General features: G+C 36.9%; 1 protein-coding gene across 1 annotated transcript; it reads right to left on the bottom strand.

Annotated features, from left to right (window-relative positions):
* Positions 1-255: 255 nt before the first annotated feature.
* Positions 256-27,598, bottom strand: tlcd3a (TLC domain containing 3A). Its single transcript, XM_081366506.1, has 5 exons — positions 27,101-27,598; positions 13,405-13,491; positions 5,105-5,324; positions 3,059-3,154; positions 256-1,096 (listed from the first exon to the last, which is right to left on the bottom strand). Exons 1-5 carry the CDS (start codon positions 27,220-27,222, stop codon positions 776-778), a joined length of 846 nt encoding a protein of 281 aa, XP_081222632.1. The 5' UTR covers positions 27,223-27,598; the 3' UTR covers positions 256-775.

Genomic DNA, 27,598 nt, shown 5'->3' with positions numbered 1-27,598 from the left:
ACAAAGACCAACTCTCTACTGCCCCCATGTGGATGGGAGGACTTGGGGTTTTCAAAAGGCCCGCAGAAGCGAAGCAGAATTCATTAGCAGCCTCCAGAGCATGTGAGGGGCGGTGTGTGTTAGAGGAGTGTAAACAGTCACAGCAGGGCAGTGTGTGTGTGCAAACACATTCACAGAACTCTAATGAGCTGTAAACAAGAACAGCAGCACTGCAGCCATGGAAATGCTTACCATGTGATCGGAGCTTTGCGCCGAGTGGGAAGTGATGTGAAAAGTTGTTCGGATGTGACCTGAAATACTGTGGGTCTAATCTGATGAATTTATTATACTGATGGCTGTGCCACTCACATAACAGTTTCCCTCCTTTAAACCAGTGTATTTTTGTACTCTAAGCACACAGGGGCAGAATTTCATATATGGGACAAAAACAAAAAAGTAACACATAATTCCGATTACATTTAAAGACATCAGTCCAAACTGTAACAGATACTCCAATCAGAGAAGGAGGAGAGGGTCTTGGCCCTCGATAACTGACCTAAAAGATGTTCCCTGGAGGTCACTGCAGTTAATCCAGTTGAGCGGGCATTGTAACGGTCAAACATGTAAATGTGAGTGTGTGCGTGGAATGGAGTAAAGCAGAGTAGAGTAAAATGAAGAGAAGCAATAAGGGTATGTCTAACATGAAGTCTTGGTTGTACTGTAACAGTAGTAGATGCAGTGCCGTAGCCTTGAGCTGTGACGTTGGTTGATTGTTTGTTTTAGATAAAGACCTTCACTAATCAGCCTTGGAGATATCTGAGAGAGGCTCGGGCGAGGACAGCGGAGAGACCTGGTTCTGAGCATCCCGCTGACGCTTGTAGAGTCGGAAGCCTTTACGGCAGAGAAGGACGAACCAGTAGACCTGCGGCGACAGGATGCAGAGGTTGCCCAGGTTGGTGGAGAGCGGCAGATGGAAGGGAACACTATAGAGGGGGATGCCGTAGTGGGAGCCGTAGGCCCAGTACATGTAGGGGAAGAGTGCGATGCGGAAAAAGAAGAAACTCAGCAACACCATGCCGCCATTAACCTTGTGCAGCCAGCATTCCTGCAACCCCAGCTACAGGAAGAGACAGTCAACAGAGAAGAATGAGAGGAAGATTAGAAGATGTGGGCAAAACAGGGTTAACATTAAACGGATAATTCACCCAAAAATTTAAATTCTGACATCATTTAATCACCCTCATGTCATTCTAAACCTTAGACTTTAATCTCAAGATTTTATTTAATAAATCTCAGTGGTTTCTGTCCTTCCATTGAAAGTCCAGGTAACCAAATCTTAGAAGTCAATTGTAAATTAATCCATATGAATCATGCATTTTAATCCAAGTCTTGTGAAGAGATACAATCGCTTTATATGATGAACAGATTTAGTTAGGCTTTTATTCACATATAAACACATAGCGCACCACTTATGGTAAACAGAGACTCATGTGGGCATCACACGTTAGAACCTCATTGAATCTCACACATCATGCATCTTTGAGCTTCTGTTTACACCATGTGTGATGTTTCTCTATGTATGTGTGTCAATCATTGTTTAGATGTAAATAAAAGCTGTTCAACATATAAAGTGATCATATCTCTTTACAAGACTTGGATTTAACTGCTAGATTAATATGGATTAGTTTTAGGATGCCTTTACGACGTTTATGGATCCTCTAAGTTTTAGTTACCTGGACGTTCAGTGGAGGGGCAGAAATCTCTCAGATTTCATTAATTTCATCAGATTTTCATCAGATTTCATTGTTGCTTTTGTTGTTTTTTGTCCATCTAATAGAAGTCAATGGGCACCAAAACTGTTTGGTTGCAAACATTCTTTAAAATATCTTCTTTTCACATGTCAGTTTCATCCTGTTTAACAGGCCTTTGTCAGAAAAAGCTGCAAAGTGGACCAGACTTAGTCAATAGTCTGGCAAAAAAGAATAAATGTCACTGCAAAGATGCTGGGACTGCTTTGAAATGTAATACCCATGACTACCAAAAGGAGGCATGTGGAGGCACATAAGTGGTGCATGTCTGAAAACAATTTCACCTAATCTCTCCAAACAAGCAAAGACCAAGAATCAGCAGTTATTGAAAAATAGAGAGTAGAGATACGGAATGCTTCATCCAGGGAAATGCCTATCATACACCACCATTATGGCTGCATTCATTCATTTGGTTTGGGGTCAGTAATATATATATATATATATATATATATATTTGTTTTCTTTTTTAAGAAATTAATACTTTTATTCAGCAAGGCTGCATTAAATAAAAAGTGACAGTAAAGACATTTATAGTGTTAAAAAAAGATTTCTATTTCAATTAAATATGGTTCTTTTGAACATTCTCTTCATCAAAGTATCCTGAAATCTTTTTTATCACAGTTTCCACAAACATATTAACCAGCAAAACTGTTTTCAACATTGATAATAAGAAATGTTTCTTGAGCACCAAATCAGCATATTCAATTTATTTCTGAAAGATCATGTGACTGAAGACTGGAGTAATGGCTGCTGACAATTAAGCTTTGCCATCACAGGAATAAATTACATTTTAAAATATATTTCAAAAAGAAAGTATTTTAAATCAAAATATTATTTCACAATATTACTTTTTTTGAACAAATAAACACAGCCTTAGTGAACAAGATAATTATTTTTTTAGTCTTCTTAATCACAATTTTTACAAGTCAGTTAATTTGAAATCTTTTTACTTTGGTTCAGAGGTGATTGATTGATTGATTGATTGATTGATTGATTGATTGATTGATTGATTGATTGATTGATTGATTGATTGATTGATTGATTGATTGATTGATTGATTGATTGATTGATTGTGAAACCCGGCAAATTATTAATTATTATTGTATGCCTGGATTGTTTGTTGCACTGACAGACCTCCATCTCTGTATTTAACCATTTATCTTGACTAAAAGGAAACAGGAAAAGTGTTGACTGGCAGCTCCTGAGCAGCACTGTGAAGGACAGCTGAGTTAAACACACAATCAGTTTGTGAGAGTGTGTGCATGTGTTACCTGAATGAGGATTTTGCCCACTGAAACAAAAGGAGTGCTGAGCTCTGTGAGGAAGAGACAGCCAATGAAGAAATCACCCTGGTTCTTCCTGAAGAACTGATGTACACAAAGAGACCAAAAACCACAGTCAGCACAAACATGAACACACACAATGTGAACAATAAGAGTGTAAATAATATGTAATGCATCAATCTGATAATGAAAATGTAATGCCTACACTACCATTCAAAATGTGGGGTCAAGTAAGATTTTTAAAAATATTTTTGAAAGAAGTTTTGCTCACCAAGACTGCATTTATTTGATTAAAATAGAGTAAAAAAAACAAACATTATATTGTTAAATATTATTTACAATTTTTATATACATATATTCTAAAATGTAATTCATTCCTGAGATGGCAAAGCATCCATTACTGCAGTCTCCAGTGTCACATGATCCTTCAGAATCATTCTAATTTCACAACAGTATTAAGCAACACAACTGTTTTTAACACTGATAATACTAAGAAATGTTTCTTCAAAATTAAATAGCCATGATTTAGTGCTGAAGAAACATTTCTTAGTATTATCAGTGTTGAAAACAGTTGTGCTGCTTAATACTTTTGTGAAATATTTTATAGCAATGCTTTGATAAATAGAAAGTTCATGATTTCTTTAAAAAAAATAAAAAATCTTACTGACCCAGAACATTTGAATATAGTATCGCCTTTTCACACACACACACACACAAAAATCCAGATACCCAATCTACTTCCAGTGTCCCTCCAGTTACATTTGGGCATATTTATTTTTATATTATTAACTAAACATTATATATTACATTTTTAAGAATTTAAATTTATATTCCTTATGATTAATAAAATGTATATTAGAATTATTTAATGTATATTAAAATAAAATAAAACTTAAAATTACTAAAATAATCTAATAAAAACAAACTATTATCAAATCATAAATCATTACACCATAAATAAAGAATCGTAATCGAAATAAACCACTGTTAGAGAAAATATTTACAGCCCTAGTGACAAATCAGGCTCTACATCACAGCTCACACCTCCCTGTCAGTGTTGTGCTAGAAATCATAGGCTAAAGTAGGCTAACTGTTCAAATCAAGCTACAATAAAGTTATAGGCAATACTAAGTTAAAAGACAAACAAAGTGAAACTGACCCTCATGAGCAAAAACAAAGATAACACTAGACACAATGGAGAGAATGGCATTTACACAGATGTAGATAATGTCAAGAAATGACTCCTAGTTTTGGAAATGGTCCACATCATATGTATGTGTTATGATATACAGTGCTGTATATGGTGGATCAAAGGTGTGTAATGTGTGTATAAATGTAACAAGATAAGAATGACCAGTTAGAACAGCCACCTGAACCCTTCCCGCTAACCTGAAGCGCAATCTTAAACTACACGGTTTAGGGGAAGTCTATGGCTTCTATAATATTTATCTATATTTTATTTATCTATACATCCTTTTTGTCAATGCAAAATGCCTTTAAATAATATACATTTCAGTGAAGTGAATTGAATAAAAGTCAGATGTTTTGTTGTGGTGGTCTGGGTCTTGTCCTTATTTGTGTTATTACCATGCATGTCAAAATCTGTTTGTCCACGTTTGTGACTCGTGGGACATTTTGTGGAACAGGAGCACAAAGCAACGCATTTGTGAGGTGGTATCTGAGTAGCAGCTGTGTGTGAATAATGGAAGCGTGGGTAAAGTGATCTCATATCACCACTGACAGCCCAGAGACACCAAACAAAAGACCAGGTTTCCACCAGTGTGTGTGTGTCTGTCCCACTGCATGTACTCTGGCAGTGTAACAGCTGCTATTAAGTTAATTGTTTCTCATAGAATCAGGTACTTAACGGACACAAAAGCACCTCATTCCCCTTTTTACATTCCCTCCCCATTTGATCCTGGCTATAGGTGGAGTTGGTTATTTGAGAGTGCCCATTACTCTCTCCCGTCATATTATTGGTTGTCATATCACTCATCCGAGTCTCTATCCCTGTATTTCTGTCCTCTCTCTCACCAGAGTCACAGGCAGTAGAATGGAGAGTAGTGCAATGTGATGAAGGACCAGCAGGAACTCTTTCCTCACAAATGAGTTGACGGTTCGTAGAGAGTGGCTTTTATAGTCCTTGTGGCCTTTGACCCGGAAGCGATAGTAATGGCTGAGGTACATGGCGAAGATGTCATATGACATGTAGGGAACGCCATACCAAATGACAAAATAGGTGGTCAGCCAGTGTCTGGAATAGAAAATGAACAGAATAAGTGAACAAATCATGTATGGAGTGATTTCAAACAAACATACAAATATGCTTAATCTCATCTTCTAAAAAACACCTTTTTTAAGTATTCTAAAAGTTTTTATTTCAAAAGTGTGGGTTCAGTAAATCTTTACATTTAAATTAATACTTTACATTAAATTTATCAAAAAAGACAGTAAAGACATTATTCTTAATACAAAAGATTTCCTATTTCAAATAAATGCTATTCTTTTGAACTTTTTATTCATCAAAGAATCCTGAAAAAATGTATCACAGTTTTCACAAAAGTATTAAACAGCACGACTGTTTTCAACATTGATAATAATAAGAAATGTTTCTTAAGCATCAAATCAGCATATTCAAATTATTTCTGAAGGATGTGTGACACAGAAGTCTCGGGCTGCAACAACTAATCAATAAAAACAATTATTATCGATAATGAAAATAATCGACAACTAATTTGATTATCGATTAGTCGCATCTGCGCCCTTTGCCCGGGAAACCATCAGCCAGTAACGTTTATTTACAGTAGTGAATAACCAATTTCTATGGACAAAACACATATGGAAACTATAGGAGGACAGAGTGAGCTGCTCCGGGAAATGTACATGATCCAAGTTGTCCGAAACATGAGAATGCTTTATATTAATAAGCGGTTCAAAGGTGATTTCTTACTGGCCTAAGTTTAAAAAGAGTCCATCCCCCACCAGTCTCTATGATATTTTGGTTCTTTGATACGATTCAGGTCACTTCAAGTTAAGGCTATGACATTATTTCGCCTGTTTTATCATCTGATAGCTTAGCAAAGCATACCACTGAGAAACAAGAGATCTAAAGAACTCATGTGGGGGTTTAATATATTAAAGAGTTATTTATTCAAATAGAACTGTAACATTCAAAAGAGCCTTCATGAGGGTGTGGATTTAAACAGACTTAAAATTTTAAAATGTATTCTGTAAGGTGTGGCTAAAATGTGTCATGTTTGTTTACCACATGTCATTCTGTCATTAGCTAGTTGCAATTTTAAATAGGCTACAGGCTACAGATATTGTCCAAATCAGATTTCACATTATACATTTACTATGTGTCTTGAGGGCTGCCAGGCAGGGTAAGACGTAGTCATCTTTAACTATTACCTTTATATAAAAACAACAGAAGTCTAAGATATGTACTCTTTTTTTTTATATCCAAGTAAGCATATGTGTGTGTGTTTGTATTGGATAACCTATGGCAAAATCACTGTGATCCACAGTCTTTGCACATGGGATTAGTAGTGAATTCTTTAATTACCACAGAGCTAACAGCTACACTGACCTGTGACATTTCTATACTGTTCATACACACCACAGACGAGATATGCATCAATTATATGGTAAATATAAGATTCACAATGCTTTTTCTCAAAAACTTTTATTATTTAACAATAAACAAGCTTAAAGAAGACATAATAGTTAAGGTACACAAAACCTGGACCTTAGGCAAATTATTATCATAGATATGCAAATTAACATCCACACATATCAACGAACAGCATGCATAAAGGCTTCAGAAGATTTGGAATATAGCACATGATTTGTTTATGATAATTTTATATCTTTTTGGAGTTGGCAGAATAAATCCCCATCCGCTTCCTTCATACGGAAAACATTCTGTATAGAACCATCGTGTGTATAATCGTATGCATCCCATGTATCTTCCTGTTCAAAAGTTTGGGGTCAGTAAGATTTTTTTTAAAGAAATTAATACTTTTATTCAGCAAGGATGCATTAAATAAATGCTGTTGATTTGAACTTTCCATTTGCCAAAGAAACCTGAAAAATTGTATCGTTTCAATAAAAATATTAAGCGGCACAGCCATTTTCAGCATTAATAATAATCAGAAATGATTCTTGACCACCAAATCAGCATAATAGAATGATTTCTGAAGGATCATGTGACACTGAAACAGGAGTAATTTAGCTTTGCCATCACTGGAATTTTAAAATATATTAAAATAGAAAAGTTATTGTAATAGTTATTGTACCAGTAATAACATTTCACAGTATTGCTGTTTTACTGTATTTTTGATCAGCCTTAGTGAGCATAAGAGACTTATTTCAAAAACCTGAAAAAATTCTACAGACCCCACACTTCTGAACGATAGAGTAAATTAAGTTGTTGTTGTTGTTGTTGTTGTTGTTGTTGTTGTTTTTTTGTATGACGTTCTTTCATGGGTTGAAAACAAAAAGAGTTATCTAGCAGAATGTTCAAGCTTTTCCTTTCTATATAATCAAAGTGAAAGGTAACCACAGCCTCCTCTGGTCCCCATCCGCTGGAAAGATGGAAAACAGCAGCTTACACATCCTGTGAAATATCTGAAATATTTCTACAACACGAGTAAATGATGACAGAATTTCCATTTTTGAGTGAACTATTCCTTTAACACTCACAGTATCACTGGATGCTCCTTGTCACTGAGGATCATGGCTGTGCATGTGCTCGAGCCAAGTATTAAGCCTTTGGGGGATTAGCAGGGTGGTTGGGAGTTTTCTCTAGGCTTGCCTGGCAAGTGCCTTCCGTGGATTACACTGTTATGCCACAAACACACGCACACATTTCACCCAGCACACATGAACAGGTGGCAGAGGCTGAAATTGCAGGTGTCAGTCTAGTGCCGGGGAAGGGCAGAGGGAGGAAGGGCACATAGGAAGGTAACAGCTGTTGCCCTGGGACTCTATGTACCTAATCTCCTCCTCCCTGTGTCCTTGGGGTGGGGGCGGAGCCAAAGGGGTCAGCAGATGTGGCATGGGAATAGAGGTAAGCACTGTTGCCCTGAAGCTGTTGTGACTGGCGCCACTGAGGTGAACAAAGGCAAGGGCAGGTAGGGTCCAATGGGCCGCCTTCTTAAAGCAACATCACACCAATTTTGAACATCAACTGTTGATGTAGTGTAGTGATGCTTTAAAGAAAGAGGATTTGAGAAATTGTCCTATTTTGATATTTATTTGTGTATTCTCATAACAGAATATGAAAAGTTTGAAATACACCACTGAAAAGGTTGGGGTTGGTAAGATGTTTTTAATGTTTTTGAAAGTGTCTTATTCTTTCAAATAAGACACTTTCAAAGCTGCATTTATTTGAGCAAAAATACAGTAAAAACAGTAATATTGTGAAATATTATTACAATTTAAGATAACTCAGTTCCATTTTAATTTATTTCCTTTGATAGTAAAACTGATTTTTCAGCAGCCATTACTTTAGTCTTCAGTCACATGATCCTTCAGAAATCATTCTAATATGCTTATTTGGTGTTCAAGATACATTTCTTTTTATTATCAATATTGAAAACAGTTGTGCTGCTTAATATGTTTGTGAAAACTGTTACATTTTATTCAGGATTCTTTGATAATAGAAAGTTCAAAAGAACAGTATTTGAAACCATTTTTTTTGTACAAGAAAATATGGTAACACTTTAGAATACTGTTTCTTATTTATTGCATAACTAATAATAAATTACTGAAGAACTAATAGGTAATTCTTCATTAACACTTAAGTCACTACTGTTAACTACTAAGGAAGATGTGTTAACTAATCAGTATGTAATAGAATTTTATGATTGTGTTAAGTATCAGTTAGTTAAAGGCGGGGTAGGTAGGATTTTTCAAAAAAAAAACCATTCCAAATTTGTTTAAACTGTCTTTATATACGAGTGTCTGTAGACCTCTCAAGACTGTTGTAAGCACAGCTCATTATTTCCATTCACTCCACCCCCTCCCTTCTGAGCTCCTTCCAAAGCCACGCCCCCAAAACACATGAACGCGCGATACCAAACGCTCAGGCTCAGCTGGAAGACGCATTTATTTACCTGAGACGAGTGGAGAGGAAGGAGCGCAGTGCATGCAGTGACATCATGTCAGAATCCCATGTAATAAAATACCTAACTTTATCACTATAAATATAAACAAATAAGATTTCTTTTAGTACTCACTATCAAGCTAGCATATCGATACTGGTAAAGTTTAAAATATACTTTGTTTAATTCGGTAACGAGCTATATTTATAGGTAACAAGCTATATTTATAAGGCAAAGCTAAAAACAGGTTGCATTGCTACACGTTTTTTTTTATTACCATCAGTTACACTGTGATGAAGGTGAATTTCGTGTAAGATTCATAACATATACGGTAGGGGTGTAAGAAAAAAATCGATACACTTGAGTATCGCGATATTTTATTTTGCAATACTGTATCGATTTTCAAAAACGCAATATCGATTTTTTTTTTTTTTACGTCCAAAAATATTCATGGTAAGACCATAAGACAGTGGTTCACGTTTATGTTGTTTAAATCCCTACCACTAGATAGCTATGCTGAGACGCACCACTAGTGTCCTCGCCAGGCTCGCCTATAACGGTGCGTGTCCACTGGACATTTTAGGATTGACAGCGGACCGGAGAAAGCTTTGAGAGCGACCGAGAGCGTCAAAAAGTTGGGCAGTTCCTTTATACAAATATCAAGCGAAAAACGCAGTCGGCAGCCAATTGCTGTGAGGTTCGGGATGTGACGTCTGTCTTGAGAGTTTAAACATATGCAAATTGTGCCGGAGTTTATGCTGGATTTAGTGCGTAAATCATTTTGTTTACAAATTAGACGTTGTGCAGTTGTTATATATATGTTGAATATTTCATTTTGGATGTGTTTATTGTGATTATATTGGCTGGTTTTATAAAAGTTTATACAATTGAAAGCTTGGTGCATTTGGAAACAAAGTTTGTCTATTTCTAAATGTAATCGCGTGCATCGTTCACACCAAACGCGCGAATAGAGCATCTGGCGCGAGTGATTTCAATGTTAAGTCAATGCAAAGACACGTTTACGCGCGTCTGGAGGTCCGGTACGAGGCGTTTAGCGCGGCGCGGTTCGCCTCATTCGCGCGTCCAGTTCTTTTAAAATCTTTTATCACATAAAACTTGATTTCAATATATGACACATTCATTTTGTTCACTTTCATCCACTTTCATTCATTTTCGTCCAGTTCACGTTGTTGTTTTGTATTGTGACAGGGGCTATGTACCCATTTTCTTTGATTAATGCCTACTTGAGCATATAAAAATTTGCTCACTAAGAACCTGTGAACCACAATCCCAAACTGGCAGTTTGATTTTCTGTGTACTGAATTGTTTACCTAAAGTAAACTTCTTTGACTTTTATGCACATCATGTCTTTTTTTTTTAAATATTTTTAATATATTTTACTTTAAAAAAATCCCAATATATCGCCTTATGCACAGTATCGAAATATATTGCAATATATTGAATCGTGACCCATGTATCGTGATACGTATCGTATCGCCAGATTCTTGCCAATACACAGCCCTAATATACGGTGTTTTGCATGTAAGAGTTTCCATGATGAAAACATTGTTGACTCTAATGAGGACTACACGCCGGAGACAAGTAGCGCATCGTCGGTTCGAGGACAGGTCCAGGGTCGAGGGCGAAGCAGAGGAGGTCATTCAAGAGTGCGGGCAACCAGGCTCCGAGGAAGTAGTTTTTGCCTTGTTTGCCTTCGCTGACGGCATATGCAGGTGCTTTGAATTTTGAATGCTCTTTCTCTGCCATAATTTTACTCTTCGTAGGTTCCGCGCCTCTCTCACTCCTCAAATCAAACGGGTGCGCGCGCATATGGGCAGATCTAGCAACAGGGGTGGTAGCCATGGTTGCGAGAGTGAGTGACAGTCGCCTAAACCAATCAATTGTTTCGTCCCGAATGGAAATAATGAGCTGTGTTTATTGCAGATTAAAAGGTCTACAGTCACTCGATTTTTATACTCTCTTTTTCAGAGCACTTACATTTTAATTATGTATTGGTATATAAAGACAGTTTAAACAAATTTGAAAAAAAGTTTTTTATAAAAATCCTACCTACCCTACCTTTAATCAATAACTAATGAATTCTGTCATACTTCCTGAATAACTACTATTAATTATCTACTAATTAAGGTTAAAGAAAAATAACTATGAAGTGACTACTAATGAACAGACATACACAGTAGTCATTACAATAATCTGTTATTTTTGGAATGGTGGATGAAGGACACAAATCAAGTACTTGAGTAAAAGTACAGATACCCCAATAAAATATTACTCCAGTAAAATTATAATTAGGCCTGTTCAAAATTTCAGGTTTAAAATTACCTTAGTAAAAGTACAAAGGTAATTAATTTTTAAAGTACTTAAAGTAAATAATCAATGTTTTTTTTTTTTTCTAGCCAGTTTTAGTCATTCTTCAGCACTAATAAGAAAGATAAGTGCAGACATTTACCTATATATATATTTATTGATCTGCAAATAATCAAACTTTTTATTTCATTAGCAAAACTTATCATAATGTACATTACACCTTATACATTGTTAACTTCTTTTGCATCATTCAAGTTCCGGCAATATCACGGTAGCCTACATTTTACAGAGATTTGGTGATGCAAGGGCACAGGCTTTTGCATCCTCTTTTGGACAGTTCTCAGCGCCGCCGATTTGGTGCATTTCTTTGGCGAAATACAGGTTTGTGTACGTTTTATTTAATCTATAAAATCATTACTCTGCTGTAAATCATTTTATTTTATGCAAGGCAACATACAAGGACACGATGTCAGTCACCTAACTAACGAGTGTCGCATTGGTCTTTTTTGCATGATGGAAACGCCTGATCCATTGCATAAAACGAATGATTTTATTTCTAAAGATACTAAATCTAATGTTAAAATATGTTCTCAGAGCTGAAAAAATGTTCTGAAATAAAGGAAGATATCATGTAAACTAGTCATTGTCATGTAGGCTATTTTACAAAGGTTTAGATGATTTCGTTAATAGTGTTTTTTTACAGAAAGTTTGATTTGAGTCAGTAGTATGTGGTAATTCTTTATTAATTACTAATGGGTTCCCTATATTTTCACTTTAGAACACTATTTCAGGTTCTAAGTAATTCCTGAAGAATTATCTATTAATTATGTATTAATTACTAATGGGTTCCCTATATTTAAACTTTAGAATACTGTTTCAGTTTATAAGTAATTCCTGCAGAATTATTTGATAATTATTTATTAATTACTAATAAGTTACCTATATTTTCAGTTTCCCTCAGTTATTGCCTCAAATACATGAATTTACTCAATGGCATTCTATGCTGAGGAAAATGGACACTCACAGTATTGTATATAAAACATAAAAACTAATCTGAAGTTAGTTATGGCAAGGCACTTGAGTGGGGTTCCTTTTTGAAGTTGATTTCTTACAGAATACACTCACAAAACCACACAGGCAAAAACCTCTTTAACATTTATATGTATTTGTAAAAATTGTTTTTTCATAATACTACTACTATTAATAACATTAGTAAATAAGAAAGGGCCACAACTCAATGTAGTTTTGTATGACTGTTCAGTAGTTACTTCTTAGTTAATTTTCTTGAACCTTAATTAGTAGACAATTAATAGTAGTTCTTCAGGAGGTATGACATAATTTGTTAGTTATTGATTAACTAACTGTTACTTAACACAATCATAAAATTCTATTGTATACTGATTAGTTAATACATCTTCCTTAGTAGTTAACAGTAGTGAAGAAATAGTTCATGAAGAATTACCTATTAGTGCCTTCAGTAATTCCTTATTAGTTATGCAGTAAGAAACAGTATTCTAAAGTTTTACAGAAAATATTAATATTACATTATGAACGTCTTTACGGTCACTTTTGCATCGATTTAATGTATCCTTGCTGAATAAAAGTATTTCTTTTAAAAAAATCTTACTGACCCTAATCATTTAAACATTAAAGTAGAATTTAATTGTAATTGGTTACTGAAATGAGTAATACGCTTTGACAGGCGCCTTATTTCTATTACAGGCACTGTATCTAGATGTGTTCACAGCAGCACAAATGTATACTGTATTAACCAATCAGTATCTAGTGCTGCTTTATCATTACCTTAACACAAAGATGCAGGACAATATAATCCTTTGCAGCAGAAAAGCTTATTATTGGTGCACTGTGAAAGGTGTGGAACAGGATTGGTCCACTTACCGGTCCATAATCACATTGCCTTTGCACGAGGACACCACGATGATTCCAGCTGCGGTGGCCATAACAGCGTGAATGGATGACACTAGCCTACAAGAGGAAGAGAAGACAAATAAATTCATGCAGGTTACCTCATATTTAGATATTTCCACCCTAGAGGCTATAAACAACATAAAAAATACTTAAGTTTTTATGCAATGTAAAAAAAAAAAAAAAAATCCCTATTATTTATATGGATCATTTGAAACATATACCAGAGATAATTTAAATGTAAAAGTTTGTTATTTGACTGTAACTAAATGGCACATCAAGGAGAGCAAGTGAATGTCAAGATTTTCAGTGAATAACTGACCAGTATGGATCACTTTTATGATGCTTGTTTTTTGGTCATTTTTGAGCTTGAAAGCCCCAGTACTTTAATTATATTGAAGTGTGGCCAGAATATTCTGACTTGAGTCTTTATTTCAAAAATCTACATGAATGATATGGCGTCAACTGCTCATTAGGACATGTTCAGTCGTGACTTGGTCACCTCCATGCCTGAGTTAAATGACAGTGCTCTGATAAGCTTCCATGTTAATGGGCCAGGCCCGAAAGTCATCCACCACCATCAAACCCTAAATAGAGATAAAGTCATACTGTTTGTGTGTGGGAAAGATAAAGTGTTTCTGCTGTACCTCGCCAACCTGCTACCGTTGGGTAAAACTTGTGTCAAACCATAAAAAAAAAAAATCATATATTCATTATTATGGAAAAACTGTTTTAAAGACCCACCTTAAAGGGTTTTATTCTAGTCTCATAGTGTATTGTTGTAGAAAAAAATGGCAAGAGTAATGGCAATTTGAGTAAAAATAATCTTTTTGACTACTGATGCATATATCCATCCCCTTTCGAGCTTAATTTATTAAATAATAGTCAGAGGTCATGTGATATATCTTTCTATGATGACTGACAGTGTCAGTATCTTGAAGATGCTCAATCACATTCTGAAATGAATAAACTGGTTAAAGATGAGGGAACAGATAGTACAGTCCTATTGTCACAACTCTGGAAGTTGGAAGTCCAAAGCACCATAAGTAGGATAAAGATACTAAATAGTCTTTAATAGTAAATCCACAAAGAACAAACATAGAAAAAGGGAGGCAGGCAAAGTAGTACAACCACATAACACTGACGATACCGGAAAAAATTAGGATTTAAACACAGGAACTTAAATACACAGGTTAATGAGGTGAACACAGCTGAACAGGATATACAATCAAATCAGAAACCATGGCAACACATCAGAGACGCAAACAGGAAATGAACACAAGGACAGAAAACCATATTTAACTGAATATAATTGCGACACCTATACTGCATCATATTTCTCAGTACCTTAATTGTTTTTGTAATTAATTGTTAGTTAATGCACTTATTGTAGTGGTTTAAATTTTTCCCTCTCATTTTAAATAAAATTGTAGCTTTTTTTTGTTCCATTTAAGTAAAAGTTTGTGAGGATGAAGAGACATTAAATTTGCAGATGACAAATGGAAATGAAAAAAAATACACATTCAAATTATATTGTCTGACAACAAGTATTAACGCTATAAAATAAAATAAAATAAAACCTTAATGTTGAAAAAAACAAAATTGGCTAATTATTTGTCAACTACCCAAAGATAATGATTAAGAAAGTTTTTTTTGCGGCATATTGCAGTCTTTATAAAGCACAATATATTAGTCACATTAGGGCTCTGAAAAAGAATGAAATGAAGTGTAAGTTCATTGTAGAGCTCAGTCTAAGCCTCTGACTGCCTGCTGAGCTGCACGGCTGAGCATTGTACATGAGATGACGCTTGCTCGTCATGACAACGACGGTCACGTGACCTGGGCCTGACAGCTTACGCCTGAGTTGGCCACTGGATAAGCGCTTCCCTCCACAAACACACACGCACAGAGCTCTGCTCCCCACATCACTGTATCCTTGGAGCCTTGCTGCCTGAATACTGTCACAAGACCCATTTTACACAATCCACTCTTTGTATCCCCCTCTCTCTCAGTTTTTCAATTACAACAAGCTCGGAAAGAAAGAAAAAAGGGAGGAGAAGAAAATGCTTCTTTGGTGTAGCTTTGGGGGTGGCTTCCATGACATACTTTCTTATCTCCAAATATCAAACATAGATAAAAAAGTAGTAAACAACAGTGCTCAATTCTGTTTTAATTACAATTACAAACTGTTTTAATTAAAGTTTTAGAAATTTGGTGTTTTTGTCATTTTTATTAGTTTTTTATTTTGAGTTTTTTTAGCAGTCACTATCCAGAGGTAGGAAGGAGGAGATCTAAAATACCTAAATAGATCTCCTATATAGCGATCCGTTTGCATTATCATTCACTTCAAATGGAATTTTTTTATCCCAACTGTGATTTGAAATCGCCTCGGTTACGACTGTAACCTTCATTCCCTGAAGAGGGAATGAGACACTAGGTTGGCTAACGCTGTGGGAACGCTCAGCGTGATTGCAAAAAATCAGTCCAATGGTGTGACAGGACATCAGAAGCGGGTGACATCATGAACCAGGAAACTATAAAGCATGCCCAAACAGTGCAACGCTAGCTTCTAATAGGCTGAAGCAAGCAAGGGGGTAATCCAGCACTCGGAAAGCGTACCTTCTATGGGGGCATCCATTGGCTAGCAAGCCATCACCTGCTGTTAGCATTCCATTGACTCCCATTCATTTTGGTCTCACTTTGACAGCGAATAACTTTACATCTGAGGTGTTTAAAGACTCCATTTGTCCATTGTTTATTTATAAAGAAACACGACAATGTATAAAAGGCTCCATTACCTTGTATCTTACGTTATGCCCCCGTAGAATACATTTTTGTAAAAATAGGATAACGATTGCGTCATAACCACGCGACTCTCTGTCGCACAGTAGATAAATTACCGTATAGACAGGAGGGGAAGCTCGCAGGCAATCAGGGGGACGTAGAGGCAAAAAGTCTGATAAAGTCAAGGGAGAAGCCAATAGTCATAAAGTTGCTCCTGCTCCTAGTCATGGACAGCTCTTACTCACGCTCTCCGTCTCTGCAAGATTCGGAAGGGAATGATTTAGATTTCTCTTGGCACAGCTACTAGAAGACTTACAACTGTCAGACAGGTTGCTCACGTCACATCTACGTCGTCAAGCTCAGTTTGAGGCTGCGCAGTAATCTCAGCCATCAGGAAGTGAGTGCTTCTAATTGACTTCACTTGTCTCCGTTGAAGTCTATCTCCGCTGTGTCCATTTCTTTTACTGTCAATGGAAGTAAGTCACTGACAGGCACGCAGGAGGTATGGCAAGGCGACACAGCGTCTCGTTCCTTCTTCAGGGAACCAAGGTTACAGTCATTACAAGGGGTGTGCGATATATATATCGCCTGTAATAATATCGTAAAGATGTGCGATTTGACATTATCGTGTATAGCCTATCCCTCACACACACCCAGAGAGTGCATGCATACTCTACGTGATGTAGTCTTGTAGATTAGACTAGTGCGGGTGCGCATTTAGAGTGCACGCTTTTACAGCGTGATTTAGTATTCATTTATATAATTTAGTAATAAATATCACAAGAGTGAAGTTTTTCTCCAAATATCAGCATGATAACAAATGTGATATTGATTTTATACAAGTTTAATAAACAAAAAGTTAATATTAAGTGACTTACATTTTAGACACCATATTTCCTGTTTTTGCTCTATTTCGCCAACGAAAATAGTTCAAAACAAAGCCACACTCGGCGGTGTTTCCTTACTGAGTGAATCAGCTTTTTGAATGAAACAGTTGACTAGGATAGATTAAGATGGTCAAATGCTTCTTTCCTTGAATGAATCAGCCGTTTGAATGAATCGGTTGAAACCAAGACAAATGCTTTCACAGAGAGCGCTTACTGAATACAGAAGCTAGCATGGCACTGTTTGGGCATGCTTTATAGTTTCCTGGTTCATGACGTCACCCACCTCTGACATCCCGTAACACCATTGGACTGATTTCACACGTGCTTCACGACACAAGCATCGCACAACGTCTCTGTCATGTGACTAATTACTTTGGGGCATACGTGAACGCGCTGATGAATTATTATGCCTGTGTGAACACATGCTATAGTATCGTTCGGACCAACTGCAACGATTGAACGAATATTTTATGGCCCTACGCCTTCCACAGACAACATATATTTATAAAAATATATTTAAACCGCTTAGAGTGATTGCTGTCAGGATATGAGGAGACTTTCAACCAGCATAAAAAAAATGTTTCTGCAGAGAATCACCTACGGCACCTTTAATTGTACAATGAATCTTTTATTTACATTGTGTTCACAGTTTGTTGGTTATAATGAAAGGATCCGCGAGCTGCAATTCGTTTTGAACAAAACAAAATCTTGTGTTTTCAGCTGTGTTAAGCGGATTCTGACTAATTAACTGACTAGCACCTCTGCTCTGATAGGCCTTTGCGTTCATGGGTTAAACAAATATGATAGTGATTGTTTAAAAATGCTCAACGCTTGTAAAAACATGCTGTAAATAGAAACCTTTGGCACTCAGAGAGCACTCAAACGTGAACAAGGCAGCGTCTATCACAGCACATAAATTGTGCTCATATTGTTACTTTGCTGAGACAAAATCTGTTGATGTTAAAGGGCACCTATTATGCAAAATTCACTTTTACATGGTGTTTGAACATAAATGTGTGTTGGCAGTGTGTGAGCAAAACCACCCTAGAATGATAAAAATCCACCCAGTAGTTTTTTTACTATCTCAATAAATCATAAGCACTGTCTCAGAACACCCTGTTCTAGATTTTCCTCAGTGTGACGTAGAAATGAGCTAAGCCCCACAGACGCTGTTTGATTGACATCTGGTTTTGGCATAGACCCCGCCCTCGGTGATCTGTTCTGCACACCATCGCCATTGTTTCAACGACAGCCGGTAATGTCTCCTAAGAAGTGTAGGTGTTCTGTTGTGGGATGTAAGAATGGAGATACTAGTCTTCACTGACATCAGAGCCACTGAAAACGCAGCGGATGGATTTTATTTATGAAGAAAAGGCACCACTTAAACTTCCTAAATACAAGAATCATTTTCTGACTGACTGTTTAGTGAACGAGGGTCAAAGTTAATCCTCAAGTGTGGATCGTTGCCTACTGTTCGCGATCCAACGTCACCTCCAGAAGAAGTAAGTGTATTTTATCATTTTTGAGCAAATAGTCATTTCAATCGATGTCATGTCAGCCAGTTCAATAACAAATGCGTCTAAAGCTATTTATTGTCGTCGTCATAGGATGTCTCAACAAACAACGTCAGACAGTTTTATGTCACGTACATTATTTTTTGCAGCAATAAAAAATGTAAAATGAATACCTCTATCTCCATAGACAGTATAAATGTCTATCTCCCTGCAGCATTTGTTTTCTGGTTCTGTAACGTTAGCCATCTTCTCATATTTGCCACATAAGCGTGTGTATAAGTTAGTTTAAAAAAATTGCGCGAAAGTTATCACAATTTGTTGTGTGTGTGTGTGTGTGTGTGTGTGTGTGTGTTGCACATCCATAATTGCTAAGGGGACGCGATTAAAACTCTATAAGTACATAAATGTATCAAATAACCTCTCCGAGACGTTTAGTCCATTCTCATTCGTGTTTATTCTGTGCCGGAGTCTCTTCATCATCTGGGTCCAGCAGGGCGGGGATATGCAGCTCATTTACATTTAAGGTGGTATAGACCAAAAAACAGCTCTTTTTAAAACAGGCCCCAAAAATGACATTTTCAAATGGTTATAATAAATTAACTGTGGGGAATTTTGTGCTGAAACTTCACAAATACATTCTGGGGACACCCAAGACCAATATTACATCTTGTAAAAAGGGGCATAATAGGTGCCCTTTAAATTATGTTTCTGACACTTAAAATTAGGGCTGTATGATATATCGAAATATCACGAATGTACATATCACAATATGAATATCGCAAGGGTTTGCGATATCTGAATGACTTTAATAGGCTACTTCAAAAAGTTTTAGGCCAACACATATAGTAGGGAATAGATTGGGCACGCGACTGTTACCTACATGTGACTTTCTTGATGTTAAAAAGAGTTATTAAGTGCAATAAACTGCGGAAAACTTATTGTGTGGTGCTCGCACTGTCTAACATATAGCCTACACCCGTAGTGCGCGCACAGAAAGCTACCTCTTGCACAGTGTGTGATCTTGAATTCAGATCTCTTTCACGGTTTATTGCACTCAAACTATCAAATACACACATAGTTATGTTAGAATGCCTGTCTTGGCGAGTATTCATGTAAACACCGAACCACTTGTATCATAAGCGCGCCTGCCGCAGAGCCCCACATTTGAAATAATGAAATTGCAAGATAAAAAAAAAGGCAATATGTGAACGGCCCCTTATGGCAATGTGCCATTAGCCTAACTTCTCGTCAGTTGAGCAGGTAGTCGGAGGAGTAATGTCAGCCGTTTGGAGATATTTTAAAAGCGATGATGATCAAAGTAGAGCAGAGTGCAAACTATGCTCTACTAAATTGTCGAGGAGGGGTAAGTAATAGCTCCTTTAGCACAAGCAATTTGATTTTACAAGTTGTATATTTACTTTGTTATAGTCAGAAAGTGGAAAACATCTGATGAAAATAAAACATTGTTAGAAGAATTGTATGGTATTATTAAAGGTGCTCTAAGTGATGCGACGCGTTTTTTAGGCCAAAACATTTTTTGTCACATACAGCAAACATCTCCTCACTATCCGCTAGCTGCCTGTCCCCTGAACACACTGTAAAAAAAACGCGGTCTCTCTAGACACCACAGGCTCCACAAACGGCAACAAAAACAAACTGGGCTCACCCGCACCACGAAACATAATAATCAGAGTTCCAGCCAATAACCGACAAGAAGTATTGGAGGGTGGGGTTTGCGGGGTTAGTGCGCGTGCACGTGAAGGGGGTGTGTGTGTGGAGGAGAGAGAAGCATGAAGAGGGAATTTTGAATTATGGCCAACACACGACCAAAGAGACGACGTTCCGATGAACAAATTGCAAAGAAGAGGGACAAGGATAAGTGTCAAGGATAAGGAACGCGCGAAGTCCCGAATTTACATCGGAAAACCCTTCGAAAGGTGGCGAGAACTCTGCCGACAGAAGGGCTTCCAATCCGACATAGTTGCTCTGTTTTTGGCAGAACAGGTAAATCCATTTTTCTTTCTAAACTGACGTTCATGTTCGCTAAACCAACACAAGGATGTAATTAGCTAGATCTATGCAGTCAGCGTTAACTTTGGTGAAAACAACATGTATGTTTCTAGCAGCGATCAATCTCTATTGTAAATGATCAAGCAAATTCACAACAGACAATTTGTGTGAATGATTGTTTTCACCCACTGTTTGTTATGAATTTGAATGTTCATTTATAATGTTAGGCTGTTGACAACTTTGACTAAATTTGTTTACGACGCGGTCGTTGTTTATGCTCACTGGGAAACTCGAACGTTATATTGCTATTATTGCGTCCTTGTATGGGAGCTATAGTTATAACCTCAGGTGGCGAAATGATTTTAAGATAATGTTTCTCTTTTTCTGCATTCTGTTCTGCAATATATAAAAGCATTTATCTAACTTGGCGACATTACACATTGAATGAAGTATCAGTAAAACTTAACTTTGTTTGTAGTGACTATTTTGACTTTCCTTTATGTCGGAAGGAAGGGGAGGAGGGAGGAGACGGGATGAGGAGGAGGGAGGGTCTAGCTAGCCTCCGTTTTGTTTGACAACAATTCGAATGTCAACAAGAAGTTATGACTCCCGGGATCGCTTAGAGCACCTTTAAGTACTCATATCGGTACTTGGTATCAGCAAGTACCCAAATGTAAGTACTTGTACTTGGTTTGAAAAAAAGTTGTATCGTTGCATCCCTAATTTATGTATAACTTTGATGAAAGGTTTTGATCCACTTCAAATGTTGACTACTGTACAGTATATTTAATTAATGTGCTGAAGATTATGCAGTGTTTTATTTTTACATTTGATTATTCAGTTTCTGTTGTTTTTAACTAGAATTTTACTGATAAATAGATATAATGTAGGCCTACTGGAAAAACTTAAATTACTGTTTATTTTATTGTATTAGTCCTATTATTTGTAATTTGCCTCTTTGCTCTTATTTGTAATAACAAAGATAAATTAAAATAACTAATAGTCCACCCCTAGTTTCTGGTGTTTTTGTTTACCTGGATGTTCTTCTTGATGGAAAGTTTTCAGGTAAATATAACTATAGATTACCAAGTTGAGCAAAGATTTATTGGTATTTATATTTATTTATTTTTAGTTTTTTTTTTTTTTTTTTTAAATGACATTGTCAGGTTTGTGACATTTTAAGTCATGCAAAAACACTGCTGTTCACTTTCATAAGTTGTAGTGATGCTTTCTTTTCCCAGAAAGAATGTGAAATATACACACACTGCCGTTTAAAATGTTGGGATTGGTAAGATTTTTAATGTTTTTAAAAGAAGTCTCTTATGCTCATCAAGGCTGCATTTATTTGATTAAAAAAATAATAATAATCATATTGTGAAATATTATTACAAGTTAAAATAACTGTTTTCTATTTTAACATAGCCTAATGTAATTTATTCCTGTGATGGCAAAGCTTAATTTTCAGAATCATTACTTCAGTGTCACATGATCCTTCAGAAATCATTCTAATATGCTGATTTGCTGCTCAAGAAACGTTTAATATTATTATTATTATTATCAATGTTGAAAACAGTTATGTAAAAAAATACAAATAAATCAGGATTCTTTGATGAATAGAAAGTTCAAAAGAACAGCATTTATCTGAAATAAGAGGCTTTTGTAACATTATATACTGCCATTCAAAAGTTTGGAGTCAGTAAGAATGTTTTTTTTTTTTGGGGGGGGGGATCAATACTTTTATTCAGCAAGAATGCATTAAATTGATCAAAAGTTACAGTAAAGACAATGTAATAAAAGATTATTTTTCAAATAAATTAAATAGAACTTTATATTCATCAAAGAATGAGAATCCTGAAAAAAAATTGTCCACAACATTGATAATAATAATAAATGTTTCTTGACCAGCAAATCGGCATATTAGAATGATTTCTGAAGGATCATGTGACACTGAAGAGGTGAGTAATGATACTGAAAATTCAGCTTTGCATCACAGGAAATTATATTTCAAATATATTAAAATTGAATTGAATTGAATTTTAATTTGTTATACTGCATATTGCATATCACATTTTTATATTATAAGTTATCAAATTTTTTTTCAATATTTTGCAGGAGTTTTTATCGCACAGCAGTTTTTAAATCTTAACCGATTGTGAAATCTGGTTGCATCACGCTCATAAGTAGAATCTTCACAGATTTTCTTCTTTCAGATCTCAGACCTGCACACGCTACAAGATTTAGCACCTCATATGATCTCACCGGGAAGATGTAAAAAAAAATAGATACTGTCTATTTTGTCTACTATTAATAGTGCTGTCTACTATTTTGTCTACTGTCTACAACTTGGTGTATCAATACTTATTCTTTGTAGCGAGAAAAAACATTTTGACCAGCCGTTCCTCCATCTCCTTTGCTCACTAGACCCGTACAGCTGCTTTTTGTTTTTTTTCGGTCAACATTTCAAAAGTTCCGTCACTTCCATCTCCTTGTAGACTTGTCTCTCAGTGGCTATTGTGAAAGTACAGACGTAATCATAGTCGTAATCATTCCGATTTAAAATATTAATATGTTTGATATTGTCTGGGCAGCCCTGATGTGTCCGAGAGCATTGGCAGATCGGGAGGCGCAGCGTGCAGATCGGGAGGTTTAAGATTTGAACTGTAAATTAACTGATTTAAAATCACCAGATAATCTTGACCAAATATCTGAACCGACCGATGCCCTTGCCGCAATTTTTTATTCGAGTGTCGGGAGGAGTAAATCAGGCATATATCGGCCTGAAACTCCTGTAGTCTGAGCCCGGCTTTAGAGTGATTCAGGCTGATTGCCTCATTCTAACATGTACACACATAGAACTGATTGAATCAACACTTCTGTGTAAAAGTCCAGAGTCTGCGTCACTTCATTATCACTCCTCTAACAACCTCCATCCTCTTCACTGAATCCAGAGGCTCACAGCACATCGTCTAACTACCATCAACCAAGATCAAAGATCAACTATCTATCTACATGTCCGTATATCTATCATGTGTTAGTTACACAGTATGTCGTGTTGCTGAGCACTATCCGTCAGATGACAACATCTAAAGAAACATGACACTCCTGACAAGAGTTTGGGCCAAAACTTAGTTTTATGCAATCTAGTTTATTTTCTGATACACAAGGGCAGATAACAAACTCACTTCAGGGATGCAGATGTTGTTTTTTGTTTTTTATTGATTAGTTATTGATTTTCCAATAGCGTTTTTATCTTGGCTTCCTCAAACTGTCTGCAAAAATATACTGAATCTAAAAACAGCCAATTTCTATAAACTTAGTGCTGAGTGTTGGTTTTCTTGAAAGAGAAGGAACGTGAAGAACCAGTTCTGAATTGAAGGGGCTTTTGCACCGGAGGAACGTTTTCATTGTCCAATAACTATTGGCGGAACTTCCCGTTTTTTTGGTGCTTTCACGATTTTAGTTGTGCTAAATTAGATCCTACTTCAGAATAGGGTCAAACCCAGCACAAACCAATAGAGCATAAGTGTACATTGATTGGCCGAATGCAAACCTAACGAAACACCGGTACCCACCATTTTTAAAAAGCAGTGTAAACACAGTTTATATTACTCCACAAACATGGAAAACAACGATAAGACATAAAAATTCAGAAAGCTAATGCTAATGGCCTTTATCTGCGGTATTGTGTTCTTTTCTCAGCCTTGATGAAGCACTGCTATTTGTCATAGGAGATTTCGTCTCTTAGCCCTCCTTTTTGCTCTTTCAATCGCATAACTTATACATCAACATTCTATCTCTGTTATCACGAAACCCACGACACACAACAAACACAGCTCCAATCACGATGTCTTCCATCTTACAGTTGTTGAATGCCACACTTAAACGGCGTCGCTGTCAGCCTGCTTATGTCACTTTCTACTGGCGGAAACTGTCCTGGGGAAATTTAGTTCTCGGGGGACCGCCCAGGTGGCTACTTCCTATAACTGAGTATAACTACCCGGTGCGAAAGCCCAGAGAACTGGACCCTTTTGTTACTAGAATAGGGCTGTGTATCGATTATTTTTAGGCACCGACCGAATTGCCTCGATCCCATCGAGTATCAAAAAATGTCTTGTCGATCGTTACCAAATTTCGATACCTAAGGGGTTAATCTGGTCAATGTCAGTATGCTAATAAGCATGCATGATTGGCTGTGGCAAGGCATTAAGGAAAAACACTAGTTTACGCCGGTTACGCCCAGAGACGTGGCTCACACGAGGCTGTAGTGTGTAAGTGTCCCAACCCCTATAGATGGAAAAGATGTGGAAAAGATCAAAAGTGTGGCTATATATCACCAGGCTCGATGCCAACAGCGCGCAATGCAGTATTTGCGACAAGATAATTGCTGCCAAGACCAGCAACACAACAAATCTGATGAAGCACTTGACAGTGCACGGAATAAACTTAAGAGCAGAAAGTTGCTCCGTCTCAACTCCAAGAAGAACTGGAGCGCGTCACATAAATGAACCGAAACTCAGCGTATAGGCAACTTATCTCACAGACATGAGAAATAGGCATATCGAAAACTTGAAACGTCTACTTTTAAACTAACCAAGTTGAATCAAAAACAAATACTCTGATTATGTAATCCAAATGAAAGGTGCATTTCTCTCTATAGGCACGAGCGTGTTCTCTATACTGCGGAGATGACAAGTCAGCAACGTCAACTTCATCTTTGCAGCCAACGCTGACTCAGATAACACTAGTTTATTAATAAACAATTAAAATGTCTCCTTGCTATTTTTTCCCGACACATTCATAATCATTAGGCTACTTTTGCCAGTGCTTTGCGGCAAGCTTTATGCATTCGAAGCGAAGCGAAGCGCGAGTCTTTGAGTCTGTAAAATAAGTCAACAAACTGAAAAAATAAAACCAGGGTTTTTTTTTAGGTATTATGTAATGTAATCTTGTTAAAATGGATTTCATAAAATTAGTATCGGAAAAAAAAGTATCATTAAGGAACCTGTATCGAAGTCAAGGTATCGGTATCAACAATTTTTGACCGATACCTAGCCCTTACTTAGAATATTTTTATGCTGATACAGCATCATTTTTGGTGTTTGATTTAATTGATTGGATTGGAAGAATCTATCACAGGGGTGCCCAATCCAGTTCCTGGAAAAACTACCTACCTGCGTTCAGATCCAACACACTTGCCTGTAATTATCAAGTGGCCCTGAATATCTTAATTAACTGGTTCAGTTCTGTTTGATCAGGTCTGGAGCTGAACTTTGCAGGAAGGTAGAACTCCAGGAACAGGATTACCTGATCTAGCACAACAGGAACTCAAAGAAAATTAAAACAAAACATAGCCGTTTAGCCATAATAGTAACTGACCTCCAGTCAGAACACACTGATAGAACTTTATAAAACTGTGGATGGCTCATAAAAAGCAAAGACATGTAAAGCAAACATAGGCATTGGCTGGGATTATGGCCATTGCTAAAATTAAAAAAATAAACCAAATAAATGTAAGATTCTGCTATAAAATGATGAAGCCAAAATATCCCAAAGCTGAGCGCACACTCTTGTGTTATTTTATATTTAGAAGATGCATTTTTGCCTATTGTATAAGCTAACAAGGGCACAAAACTACTATCAATGACAATTTATGCTGAACCCACCCAGAACTGATCTGAAACTGCTTATCTGCAAAAAAAATGCATGTTTGGATGAACACAGATAAATGTTCCCCTCACTTACAATTTTTAAATAGTGGCTAGTTTCAGATGTTGAGTTTGAGAATATATTACACTAATGGTTATAAGTTGACTGTGTGTACTGGGTTTATTACCCAGATGTGTTTGTAGCGATCTGCCTTCAGGTACAGATCAGATCAGATCATTGAAGACCTATTTCACCCAGCATGTTTGCATGGAAATCTGGAAATATAAAAGAGGTCTGTGCATTTCTGGAAGTTGGTCAATTCATGCTCTTTCTCCATGGACTATCCATGGCTAAGTTGATAAGGGAGTGATTAAGGTCATGAGATCAGCTGAACATATCATAGGATAACATGAGCACAACATAGTCTGATTATAAACATAATTGATCTCTTAAACACAAGCCTCTGCATATAAATCTATATATAGGGTATAGGATTTTTAACCAGGTGCCCATGGGATCTGTCAAGGTCCTGGATAGATATTGAAAATTGGGGTCCCTTGGTTGGCTGAGAGCCTGTTTGGGGGTCCCTGAGTCTGTGAAGCCCCTGCTACAGGTCAAGATGCAAACACTGCATCTGCATTTTAACAGTTGGTATGATCGTTTCCATCAAGTTAGCCTTTTTACGTGAATATTATTGTGAAATGTGCAAACCCGACCTTTCAAACTGACAGTGAGACTCGTTTTTTCTCCAAAACAGCAGTAAACCAGCAAATTATGATACAAGAGCTGTCTGGCCTTACAGAACTGCTCAACTGTCACCAAACTCACCTCTCGCTGACCAGCACGACGTCGGCATCTGTCCACTGCTTGAAAATGGACGGAAGCACTTTTCTAAAAGTGAAGAAGAGACCGGGAAAGACCACAACGCCGCAAATCAACACTTGCAACATCTTGTCCCGCTATAAAACCTGATCTGATGTTTGGTCGAAAACAAGATACCCCGTTAAAATAGCAGCGCTGAGTCGGTGTGGTCAGGGAAGCATTAGAGCAGCGGTTCCCCTGCCTCAGCAGCGCTCACTGTACTGTACAAATACGAATAACGGTGGAGGTGTCCGGTGATTGATTGCTCTTCACTCCTGCTTCACAAGCCGGGACTAGCGAGTATTCTGTTACATGTTAAGGTTCGTGAACTGACGGCCCACGTTAGCACGTGATATCTACTTGTCAGTCATGCGAATTTGCATAAACGTCCGCAGGAACGATTAAAACAGGCTATTTGTTTAGAACGGCCGCGTATCCGCTGCTCGGCGAGCGTTGCTCATTCCT

This window comes from Scardinius erythrophthalmus (genome assembly GCF_964197995.2).
Source record: "Scardinius erythrophthalmus genome assembly, chromosome: 5".
Taxonomy (NCBI): domain Eukaryota; kingdom Metazoa; phylum Chordata; class Actinopteri; order Cypriniformes; family Leuciscidae; genus Scardinius; species Scardinius erythrophthalmus.
Note: the sequence above shows the minus strand (reverse complement) of the source record. Positions and strands in the feature narration are given on the sequence as shown.

What these genes read in the sequence shown, in the direction of transcription:
- tlcd3a (XM_081366506.1), bottom strand. Translation starts at nt 27,222, where the DNA reads ATGTTGCAAGTGTTGATTTGCGGCGTTGTGGTCTTTCCCGGTCTCTTC. An exon ending in GGCAATGTGATTATGGACCG is followed by an intron (nt 5,325 to 13,404) that starts GTAAGTGGACCA and finishes TTTCTATTCCAG; the next exon opens with ACACTGGCTGACCACCTATT. An exon ending in TTCTACTGCCTGTGACTCTG is followed by an intron (nt 3,155 to 5,104) that starts GTGAGAGAGAGG and finishes TGTGTACATCAG; the next exon opens with TTCTTCAGGAAGAACCAGGG.